Source organism: Pseudomyrmex gracilis, unplaced genomic scaffold, assembly GCF_002006095.1.
Source record: "Pseudomyrmex gracilis isolate BER0280 unplaced genomic scaffold, ASM200609v1 scaffold_1519, whole genome shotgun sequence".
NCBI lineage: Eukaryota > Metazoa > Arthropoda > Insecta > Hymenoptera > Formicidae > Pseudomyrmex > Pseudomyrmex gracilis.
The window spans coordinates 18079-30629 of NW_018022103.1; the positions used below are offsets into that span (position 1 = coordinate 18079).

At 40.7% G+C, this 12551-nt stretch overlaps 1 protein-coding gene across 2 annotated transcripts; it reads left to right on the forward strand.

The window, feature by feature from the left end:
- Positions 1-927: 927 nt before the first annotated feature.
- Positions 928-3319, forward strand: LOC109862228. Of its 2 annotated transcripts, XM_020442219.1 has the most exons (5): positions 928-1062; positions 1269-1421; positions 1578-1631; positions 2409-2480; positions 2590-3319. In XM_020442219.1, the coding sequence occupies exons 2-5, from the start codon at positions 1334-1336 to the stop codon at positions 3285-3287; spliced, it is 912 nt and encodes a 303-aa protein (XP_020297808.1). In that variant the 5' UTR covers positions 928-1062; positions 1269-1333; the 3' UTR covers positions 3288-3319. The 2 variants fall into 2 exon arrangements, with proteins under 2 accessions (XP_020297808.1, XP_020297809.1); XM_020442220.1 differs by lacking the exon at positions 2409-2480.
- The last annotated feature ends 9232 nt before the right edge of the window (positions 3320-12551 follow it).

Sequence of the window (12551 nt, forward strand, 5' to 3'; positions counted from 1 at the left end):
TCCAGCTACGTAACCGAGCCGCGCGATTCGCGTGACCGTCCGCGGAAATGAGAGAACGCGGCTTCTTAATTAACACTTTATTATAGCTCAAATTACAATGGTAATCATAAAGAATCCGATCGGATTCATGAATACGCGACGTGACAGAATTCGCGACCGCGATCCTTCTTCTCTTACAACAACCGTCGTCGCCTGGCAACCGACAGTCGCGCCAAGCGCGCGCCGTTCACGCGATACTCGCGGCACACACGCGGTGTCCGCCGCGTAACAATATATATATATATATATTTAATTATTATATATATATATATTATATATATATAATTAATTTCTTATATATATATATAATTAATTTCTTCTGTATAATTTTTGTGTCCGTGAGTGTTCCTCTGAATACGTTCAACAGTTGGCATATATCTATTTGTTATAATTTATTTATTTGTTGTATCTTTTTCATCTTATTTATGTACGGTTTGCCCTATACATTTTTTAATGTTTCGATTTTTACATATATTTAATTGTATACACAATAATATATAGATATAATAGAATAAAATAATAATATAATAGAATTATATTTATTTAGTGGCTACATATGAATATTAATATTAAATATATATTTTTTTAAACGAGACTTTTACAATATACGTTCCTTCCATATACCGGAGACATTATAGATTCATCTATTAAACACATATACATATATACATGTTATTTGTCAACGTTAAATATTAAGTAAATGGCCAATACTTTTACGTTTTGAAAAGAAAATAGGAAGAAAGAGCAGTTACATTATCGACACGACGTAGTTGTGGACAACCGATTGCTACTAATTAGTTCGCACGGCGCTCGTTGGCGCTACGAGCAACCGCCCCGCTTGCTCCCCGATCCCCGCGCCTATTCCACGATTCATTGACGTTGTGTACATATACCAAAGTGTACCAGAATGTTTTCGCGTGTTTGTTATTTTGTGGTGGAGGCGTGGTTAACCGCTTTGGTATCTACCTGGGTAATACCACGCTATACCCTGCAGAATAGCAGGGTATCTTTTCCAAATATCTGGTAGGTTACAAATACGCGCCAAATATAAAAGGAATTACCATATGGATTGAGATTGAGAGTGGCAATTGATCAATTAGCATATATTTTAAACTGAATGCACTTTTGTTAACGCTGATTGTGGCCGAGTATTAATTGCAATTCAATCCATAGTCTGATATAAACTGTTTATGTAAAGTAGTTCGTAACCTAACTTTTTTTTTCTGTAGAAAAAAACATTGTATGCAAACTTGAAATATTCTTTTCTTTATTGAAAAGGTTTTATTGTTGAAAAATGAATAAAAATTTCTTGATTTGTACAAATGATCGTGGTCAACCAATTTTGAACAAAGAAGGAAAAATACTATATTATTGCACAAAAAGTAAATATGACATGCATCATGCGCTGTTTAGTTTGACAAAATTTTTTGTACAATATATTCTTTTAAAATTTATTTACTTATTTAGATAAATTATCTTAAAGTTAACTTTTCAAATTATAAGATATATAATTTATATCTATGTATATTATATTACAGCAAATGCTTTTACAACTTTAGAAAATGTGTGTGAAACAGATACTACAGCTAATGGTATTGAAAAAGTGATCGACTCTGGTTTGTCGATTTTATTTTGCAAGTTTTCTGGCACTCGTAATATTAACTAGTACGAGCACTGAAAGAGATCCAGACGATCGACAACTGATCGCGAATACACGACGGCAGCAATATTTATACGACAGTATCACGTTAACCGACAATGTTCGAAATAGGCCGTTGCTTCGACTGTACAGCTGCGAAACAATAACCGAACACGTGAACTTGATTTTAATGTTCTTCAAGAGCATTCGACAACGACTTCGACAACGACTTCGACAACACGATTGACCTTCGACAGTATCGAGACAATAGCTCAAGGCGACTTCGAACGACTCGGCGTACAACGGACAATAATTAAAGTCTCTTCGGTAATATTCACAAGGATTATTCTTTTATTTAATAAATCACCACGCTATACATAAGTGTAAATCCGACGCGACTCAGATATTCTACGTAAGTAACACTCCGAGCAATTATACTAATCGGTTAACGACACGGCAAAGATTCGACTTGACACTCCCTGCGTCTAAACTCAACGCAGTTCCGAACGAGAGTGACTCGTTTCTTTCCATGCTTTTCGGCGGCAGGATAGGTTTCGCCGGTATTTTCCCGTGTACAATGCGTGTTCCATCACGTGCGATTTTCGTCGCACCGCGTGATAGACGCTGTTACCCGTAACGTGGCGCCGCGAGGCGGATTTCTTACAGTATGTAATTGAATATTTAATTTAATAACATTATATTAAGGTGCATTTAATATTTTGTTTTACAGAAAACACAGAAAAAGATGCACAATCCACTAAAACAACTGAAGAAATAATGTTAGAAATGACAAATGAAGATAGTAAGTATTTTTATAATGTACATGATTCAAAATAATTTATTTCTATATTTCAAATATTTGTTATAAGTACATATAAACAATATTAATTAAGTAATACTATTATTTGCAGAATTTACTCATGAAATAACATTAAAGCTATTAGAGATTGTACAAACAAAATTTGATTTTCTTAATGACAAAATGCATTCTAAAAAAAAGATCTGGTCTGAGATTGCAAGAGAAATGCAAAATAGTGGATATTTAGCAAATTGTAATAGAATAAAACTTGCAGACAAATGCCATCAACGTTGGCGAAACTTACAAAAAATGTATCATGGACATTGTCGATATATGAAATCTACTGGTACAGGAAAGAAAAAGCAGCCAAAATATTTTGACGAGATGCATGAACTTATAGGAGAAAAACATAGCAGTCAACCAGTCAATTTATTGGATTCACTAGATGATTGTACTACATCAGCAACTTCTGGCACTTGCACTGATGAAACAAAAAGTATTGAAGGCACAGATATCAATAAAGATACACAAAGTAATTCATCAGAAAAAGAAAATATAAAAATTTCAAATATTTTTGAGAATGTCAAAAAATCAGTAAAGCCAAAAAAAGATAATTTAAGCGTTTTTAAAGAACTACATGCACAAGACATACAAATTGAAAATGAACGTTTTGACAAATTGCAAGCTTTACTAGTAGAGCAAAATGAATTAAAAAAGAGAACAATAGAACAGCGTGATGAGTTTTTAAATGTTATGAAAACTTTTATCAATTTAGAAACACATAAGAAATCTAAAAAAAAGAAATATTAGTCTTTTGATTCAGACTAAACATAATAAGAAAAACGATTTACATTATGTTTAAATTATACAATATTTTTGTTATAAGAGTTGTTTAGTTTGTGTTACATGATTTTATTTACTATATCTTGGATATGTGCAATATCTATTTTGCAAAATAAGATTATTGAGTATGAACTTCTATATATGAGCATATATATTAAATATATCAAAAATCATATATAATGAGTGTGTTACTTATAATTAATATAAATAGCACTTACTTATATAATGTGTTATCTATAATTAATATAAGAAGCAGTTACTTTTATAATTAATATAAAAAGCATTAATATAAAAAGAAAAAGATTTAAAAAATTAGTAACGCAAAAAAAGATAATGTAAGCATAGTTTTTAAAGAACTACATACATTTGTTTTGTGTTAATCATATAAACAATTTTATTTATTTATTGTGCTTTGGGTAATATCCCCGATAGCCAAATGATAGCAGTATGCCAGCAGTATGCACGCAGGTTTAATCAGCACTTTGCAGCAGATTCCACTCAGCTGCGTCATCATAGTGAGTAAATTATCAAGGCACGATACATAAAGAAAACAACACAGCAAAAATATAGAAATAAATGAAGAATGAAATGACAATAGCACATTATGCTTCAAATCTGCTACATTTCTTGAGCAAGTTCTGCTTGATTGATGCAATAATATTTGCATCACGGAATGACATATTTATATTCTCATTTATTTTTCTGTTTTTCTTTCGACACCAGTTGAAAGAACAGATTATGTTTGAATGCTGGCTACATTGTACTGGCATAATGTGTTATTACAAACTTTGCAAAATATGATCACTCAGTCTTGGTTATCTGGGATGTTATGTGCAATGTCTATTTTGCAAAATAAGATTATTGAGTATCAATTTCTTTTATGTGATAAGAATATTGTTGGATGTCGAGGAAGGTCGGGTGGTAAAGATGAAGTTCTAATCACGAACTTGTATTCTTATCTTTATTGCTCCGATTACAACGTTCCTTTTGTTTCTTACACGGCTGTTCCTCACTGCGGTAAACTCTCGGGCTTGCGGAGCCACACAGTGAGCTAGCAGTCTAATCACAGTCTCTCCTCTGCTTCATCCACGCGATCGATTTATAGTAGATCGATCGCGCTGATTCAGCAGGCCCACCGGACCTAGCAACGGCCGTGCTAGTTACCGGTGTCGACACATGCTGCGTTGCACTTCGGACAATGCGGCGATGTGTCGCACCCTGTGGCAACCAGCAGTTCTTCCTAGAACTGCTGCCTTCCTGCAACTTAACTAGGTCATTGAGCAATGACAGTGATGTCTCATCACATTGCTCAATGGCCTCATCTCACTTAACTTTTAATACAAAAATTGGCGCACAACATTTTCCCCCTTTTCGGGAAAAAGGAAAATGTCCATAACATTTTCCGTCGCAATTCTTAAACCTACTTGTGTACAATTTTTGCATGTTACTTACATTATCTTTGTATCTTACATACTATACTACGCGACATACAGCGCGATGGTCTCGGCGTTTTGCGCGCGAGCGCTTCGCCGCTTTTCACGCTGTTCCACGTTACGCGATTTCACGGCGACGCGTGCCAATTCCGCTTTTTCTTTATTTCTTATTACTTTATATATAACTAGTACAGTAATTATCATTATTATCGTCACACCTGACGTAGTCGGATAGATAAGATGCGGATTTTCAAAAAAACGAACTCTCGTTTATTTTGTCCGTTAATTCCGTTACCTCTGATTTTACTTTCTCAATTTATGTTTTATTCTGTGTTATGCTTTCTAACACTACCGGTTCTTCACCAACTGTTCGTTCTTTTGCTTTTAACACCAAAAGGTTGAATCGTGGCAAATACGTGTTAATTTGTTCACCATCCACCACCTTGTTGGTGCGAATCGTTACACTGGACGTCATTAACTTACATTTTTCCGACAATTTTATCTCTCCGACTCCGTTTACAGTTTCCGTTGCTTCTTTACGGTTTTCGCATGATATCACCATCGACTCGCTTTTCGGGGTTGAATACAGCCATACACGCGCTTTTTCTAGCCTTATCCACATCGTGTGGTTCAAAATCACAGTTTCCTCTTTACAATTGGAAAAATTCTCCTGAATTACTAACATATGCCTCCACCTTGCATGGTGCGTCTGCGTGTACCTTGTACACCGATTCTACACTATCGCAGACATAACTTTTTCCAACGTTTTTACATTTCTCTAGCTGACTTACTTTTACAACGGAGTATGTTTGTTTATTTTCATCTACTGCAACTATCTCGAATTTTACTTGTGCTACCTTAAAAACATTATCGTGGTCGTGCACCGGCAAGAGCACTACACTCAACAAGTCGCATTCTACCGGAGCTACTAGTGGAAACTTGACGACGGTATACACATTCGCGTTTTTACAATATACGCTAACCGTGACGTACTCTTTTATTGTCAACCAATTCTCTAGCGTTATGACGAATAGAAAATGTAATCCGTGGGCAGACCAATTATTCGCGTCCTGGAGGCCTTTTATTATTAATTCAACGGGTACCATTTCTAACTGCGCAAACTTCGCTTGTACATCCGTGACGTAACCCATGATACTTTCCACGTCGAAATTGAGTTCTGTAATCATGCTGCCTAATTCCATTAAATACTCGCTAAGTTCGGCTTGCTGCGCGTAACTGTCTACCTTTTGTGTTATTTTAACCATCGCGTTTTTTAACTTGTTTTCATTTCTCTCTACGACCTCCTCAATTTCTACGTAAGCAATAGTCGCGTTTATAATCTGCAGCTGATTTTTAACCACGTGCTGTAAAACAGATTGTTTCTTGTTTAACAACTCCACTTGTTCCGAAACTCGCTTTTCGTCTTCGGCATCCATTGTACCGAACAGAATTTTCGCGACGGAACCTACTGCGTTAACCAGCCTCCTTCGACGACGTTTTTGTGTTCCCACTATAGTTGTAACGCGTTTTACTATTTTTTCCACTTTTTGCAATCTTTGTTGTAACTCCGCGGCAAACCCCTCGCACAGTTCTCTATTCCTGCGCGTTATCGCCGCATTTTCGCACGCCTTAGTTGTATAGTCTAACATACGTTCCGTTCGTTCCGTTCTTGTGTATACCGTTGACACGTCCAATCCTACAACTAGTCTCCACTTTTCGCTAGCGTGGAGCATCGTTCCATACTTTTTGTAGTACACGCCGGGATTTTGTTGAAACTTTCGTATGTGGTACTCTTGGTCCTCGGCTCCACTCCACGACGCAAAAGGTAAGTACTGTTACTATTTTTATTAACAACATTTTCCTGCAAGCAAAATGTTTTATACAATACGTCTTTATACATTATCCGTTACTTTTATCGCGAATGGTGTCGCCTAACAGGTGGAACCGCGAGCGTCGGTCGTACTCCGAGTTCGTTACTCTGTCATCTAAGCTCTTTTTACTATCGCTTATACTAATTCTAGGACTTATATTTGAAACGTCCCGTGATCATCTTTTGTTCTTCAAGACATGGTTCCTCATGATGACGAGCATCAGTACCTCGTTCGCCACCAACCCGGTAACTACGGTACCTTAGTGTGTGTTGGTTTTTTTTTTACAGTGTAAGTGTTTCAATTTACAAAAACTTACAAGTGTGTCTTCTCTTTTTGTTTTCAACACTACTTTGTTTTTTAGTGCTAACCATGTCCAAATTTGTGTACTCTTCGTGCACTGACGATAGTGCGGAGGAATCGTCGAACGACAGCTTGGAAGGATCTACGACTTCGCTCAGCTTTGAGAGCTCCGAGAGCCCCGGCTCCTCGCGCCCTGCGACGCCCCACACCCCCGAGGGTCCGCCGCCGTCACAACCGGGCTCCCCGGAGGTAATTTTTCTGTGCTTGCGGCCTCCGCCGCCTGACTACCCCGACCCGGAGGTCAATCCGGACGATTCGGACGACGATGTCGTCTGCTTGGGGCCCCCGCCGCCCGTCGTCCACCCCCTCATCGTTCTTTCAGACGATGAGTGAGGCAACCCGATGAGTTCTTTTTGTTTTTAATTTTCTACGAAGGCTTTCAGCCTATTCACGTGCACACTCTGCGTGCGCCGCCCTGCTTTGATTGCATACGTCACGTTTGACGTTTTCGCAATTATCACATAAGGTCCTATCCACTTTGATTCCAATTTCTTAGATCTGCCTCTTCTCAGTGTCTCGTCATAAAGTAAGACCTTATCTCCCACGCTAAACGCTGCTTGCTTTGTCTTTTTGTCATAGTAACGTTTCGCTTTTTCCTTTTCTTCTTTGAGCTTTTCTCGCGTTACTCGATTTGTCGCCCGCAATCTTTCTTTTAATTCTTGCACGTAGTTTTCTAAATTGTACTGTGTAGACGGTGGTTTTGTTAAGGCGGTCGGTAATTCCGCGCACCTCCCGTATACTAATTCGAAGGGTGTAAATCCTGTTGCCGTGTGTGGTGTCGTATTGTACGCGAACATTGCGTACGGCACCCACTCGTCCCAATCAGTCTGGTCCTCGTTCACGTAGTGACGTATATACTCGGCTAATGTTCAATGCGAACGCTCTAACGCTCCGTTACTTTCCGGATGATAGGCCGTTGTCTGTACTTTATTTATTTGCCGTAACTTGCAAACATTTTTAAACAGTTTACTTATAAAGTTTGTTCCTCGATTCGTTAAAATCGTTTCCGGAATCCCGTGCTCACACACAATTTTCGTCGCGAACTCCTTTGCTACCCTAGCGGCTTCTTGATTCGGAACGGGTATCGCCTTATTAAACTTCGTAAGACCGTCTTGAAACGTCAGCAGATATTTATTTCCGCTACTTGTCACCGGTAACGGCCCGACAATATCAGCGCACATTTTTCGAAAAGCTTTTTCGGCGTATTCGTAATTACTAGCGGTACTTTTATTTTCCGCGACAACTTATTCTTCTGGCAGAATTCGCATTTCAAAATATAATTCTCCACGTCGCTTGTCAGCTTAGGCCAGTCGTACCTCATTCTTATTCTTTTTACTGTACATGCTATTCCTTGGTGTGCGCCCACCGGTGAATCATGATACTCGTATAGTATCTGTCTCTTTTCCTCTTCGGTTAGCTCTTGCCTCTCGCTCTTCTCTTCTTTTGTTTTCTCGCTCTCCTTCGCTTCGCACGTGCATGCCTCCGCGGGAGCTCTACTCAGCGCGTCTGCGTTTGTATTCGCTTTCCCTTTTTTATGCATGATCTCGTAGTCATATTCCTCCAACTTCAAACGCCACCGCACGAGCCGCGATCCGGGGTCCTTTACGTTAAAAAGCCACACCAGTGCCTTATGATCGGTGACAATCTTGAACTTCGTTCCGTATAAATAGGCCTGAAATGCTTTACTGCCCACACAATTGCGAGTAACTCCTTCTCTGTCGTGTTGTAGTTTCGCTCAGCTTTGTTCAGTACTCGGCTCGCGTATGCAACCGGCCGATTCTGACCTACCGCACCTTGCGATAGCACCGCGCCGACCGCGTAACCCGACGCGTCGGTTGTCACGTTAAACTCCTTGTCGAAGTCCGGATATGCGAGAAACGGAGCGCTAATTAAATTTCTTTCAAATTTTCGAACGCTTGCTGTTGCTCGTGCCCCCACTCGTACGCTACTTCTTTCTGCAACAGTCGTGTCAACGGCTTTGCTATTTTTGAGAACCGGTCGATAAATTTTCTGTAGTATCCTGCCAGACCAATGAACGCCTGTATATCTTTCGCTTTTTTCGGAACCGGAAATCCTTTGACCGCCTCTATTTCCGACGGATCCGGCGATATACCCTTCTCGGTGATCACGTGCCCTAAATACGTGACCTTTTTGCGAAAAAATTCGCACTTATCCGGTTGCAACTTTAAATTGTACTTCTACAACCTGTCAAAAACCTCTCGTAGCCGCTTGCTGTGCTCTTGCAAGCTCGCACCGTGTATCACGATGTCGTCGAGATACACGAAACACTTTATACCCCGTAGTCCCATCAAGACCGAGTTCATTAACTGTTGAAACGTCGCCGGCGCATTTTTCAATCCAAAAGGCATTCTGTTATATTCGTAGTGACCATGCGGCGTTGTAAACGCTGTCTTTCCTCTGTGTTCTTCGTCCATTGGTATCTGATGATATCCGGACGCCAAATCTAACGGTGAGAAATACTTCGCATTCCCAAGTTGGTCCAATATTTCTGCAATATTTGGCAGTGGAAAAGAATCGCCTATTGTTGCCTCATTTAGTCGACGAAAATCTACGACTATTCTCAACTTTCTCACGCCGGACGCGTCCATCTTTTTCGGAACCACTAGTAAAGGTGCGTTCCACTGACTTTCACTATCGCGTATTATTCCGCTTTCCAACATTTCTCCGATCTGCTTCTCTACTTCTTGCTTATGCTTCTGTGGCAACCTATATGGCTTAACGCTTATCGGAGTGGTGTCAACTCTCACAGGTATCTTATGCTTCACCGCGCTTGTTTTAGATAACGGCTCCCCTGCAAGATGGAATATATCTTGATACTCCTCGCATATCTCGTACAATGTTTCTATCTTTTCTTTATTTAAATGCTTCACTCGCAGTGCCTCTTTTACTCTTTCGCGGCGTGTTGACCTCTCTGTTTTTATGCTTACGTTTGCTATTTCGCTACTTGTCTCACTCTCTTCTTCTAGCGCTTCCAATTTAACACCCGGAGTGCCTATTGTTACCGCTTTTTCCGTAGTATTTACTATACTCACGGGGCAAAAATTTCCTTTCGGTTTTACCAAACAGCTTCCTATGAAAACTCCTGGCTACGTTTCTTCCCCTTGTACTATTCCGATCTGATTACTATCAGTTACAGCTTGCACGATTGTTTCGCTACGAGGTTGCAATTTTACATTTTTATATGGGCGCAATTGCAACGTATTTTTTCCCAGCGAGAGTTTTCCCGCTTTGTAATCCGACTTGGCATTGTGCTTTTTCATAAAGTCATTTCCTAAAATGCCCTGATAGCTAACCGGGAAATCGTCTCTCACAACGTAAACCGGATGCTTAATATTTTTGTCTTTTAGCCATATGGTTGCTGTGATTTTCCCTATGACGCTTGCTTGATGCCCTGTAAGGCCTGTCAGTTTCATGCTCGTTTTCTCGGCTGGCGTTTTCTCTTTTAAATATTTCTTTTTAATCAATGACACTGTAGCTCCAGTGTCATAAAGCAATTCCACTTCGCCTTTCTTTGCTTCTCTCATCAGTACAGTGACTAAGTCCAAAACCGCTTGCGCAGCATTTAGCTCGGCTATCTGTAGCTCTGCTACTGACACAGATTTTTTCTTTTCTTTTCCATTGTCCTCTTCGTTTATCGATGACTCGCTATTGTCACTTCGGCTTTTCTTTTTCTTGTCTTTTGCCGCACTTTTTATGGCTTTTACAGCTCCTTTTTTATTTTTCTTGCCTTTCATCGACCAGCAATTTTCCTTGATATGCCCTGCTTTTTTGCACTAACTGCACGTTTTGTCCAAAGCATTTACTTTGCCACTGCTCGGTTTAGGCAATGCCACTCTGTTTGATCGGCACTCTCTTCCGTAGTGTCCGATCTTTCCGCATTTGTAGCACGCATTTTTTTCATAATTTTTTCCCATCTTTTGTTTTACTGCAAAATTTCCACCGTGGCTGCTTTGTGGCACCGCCACCTTCTCCTCAGAGCTTGCTGCGTTTATAGCCTCTTGCAACGTTCCATAGTTGAGTGACCTTATTATTAACTTGACGTCATTCCTTAAACCTATTTGGAACTGTTGCAACGCTTGCCCTTTAATAGTATTCATAATAGTACGTGTCTCTTCCATGGTGTGCCCTTTGCCTTCCACCATAGACTCGTACAACTCCATGGCCGTTTGATTTACTCTTTGACCGTAAACCTGTGCGCTTTCGTTATTCTTTTGTCGCAATGTGTTAAATTCTATTTGTAATTGTGTAGTGCTTCGCTTTGCAGAATACGTAGCTTCTATTTCTGCTTTTAACTGTCCAAAATCGCGAATGTCCTTCGTTTCAAAATCAATCAACGCCTGCCCTCTCAGCTTGGTTCGCAATACTGCTTGCAAGAGAGCGGGTTCCTCCGCAGGGTTGACCATTCCCTCTGCGTACTCGCACGCATTTAAAAATTCTCGAACTTGCTCGGGTGATTTCCCAGTAAACGTCGGTATCATTCCGACCACGTCTTTTAATTTTAGACTACCACTATACAACACGGCGCGATTTCTTACGTCGTCAGCTGTTCGCCCGTACGTTACGTCTAGCTGTTCGCTCGGACGTCTGTACACGTGTCGCGTCATCGACACACCCGTCTTGCGCTCGTGTGTCTCGCGGAGTTCCGTCACCCGCCGGCCCACCGCGTCGATTCGCGAACTTATCATTTCTAATGACTGCACTACCTGCTGTAGCATTGCGTCAGCGGGGTAGTAACCTTGCCCACTCGTTCCCGCGGCCCCGCGCCCCGCGGTGCCGCCCGCAGTCAACTCGTTTGGCATTCGGAAAATTTCGCGTTCCACTTCTTCGCGAGCCTAGTTTATATTTTGTTCGTCAAATTCTTGATCCATACTTTCGTTATTCATTTCGGCCCGCTGTTTTGTGTAAAACAACTCGCTCTCGTATGAAATTAAAGAAGACCTCTGAGTACCACTGCTCGGGGTTCTACTGTTCTCAACTCTACCGCGATTTATTACACTCTGTAAATGACCGGCTATACTACCGTCTAAATCGAACGGAAATTCTCTTTCTACAATTACATTCGGACTCAAATTCCTATCCTGCCTATTTATTTCTGCGTCTTGATAAAGCGCCGCCGGTGCGGTTCTCGGTTCCCGTACCGGTAATAGACTTCGTAGCGACCGCGCTACTCGCTCAGATTGTACGCCGCGTTGTTGCAAACGCCATTTACCGAACATATGTTTTGCTCGCTTTTACAAAATTTATTTGACTTACAGTAGTTGACCTAATTCCGCTTACGAGAGTCGTATCTGTGTGGTGTTGCTGACTCAGCTTTCCTCGCGCCGCCGCTGCCGCTGCCTCGCCGCTTTGCTGGTCCGTTGTTTCGCTGCTTCGCCGGTACCGCTGCCTTGCTTGCGTTGACTGCCTTGTCTCCTTTGCTGCTTTTTCGGTTGTCCTTAGCTGGTGCCCTTCCTGGCCCTTCCGTCACAGCTGCTTGTCTGCTTGTCGCTTGCTGCTTCCGGAGTTTCCCGGCGGTAGATTTTGTTTTCCGTTCTGCTACTGCAGTC

What these genes read in the sequence shown, in the direction of transcription:
- LOC109862228 (XM_020442219.1), top strand. Translation starts at nt 1,334, where the DNA reads ATGAATAAAAATTTCTTGATTTGTACAAATGATCGTGGTCAACCAATT. An exon ending in ACTATATTATTGCACAAAAA is followed by an intron (nt 1,422 to 1,577) that starts GTAAATATGACA and finishes ATTATATTACAG; the next exon opens with CAAATGCTTTTACAACTTTA. An exon ending in AGAAATGACAAATGAAGATA is followed by an intron (nt 2,481 to 2,589) that starts GTAAGTATTTTT and finishes TATTATTTGCAG; the next exon opens with AATTTACTCATGAAATAACA.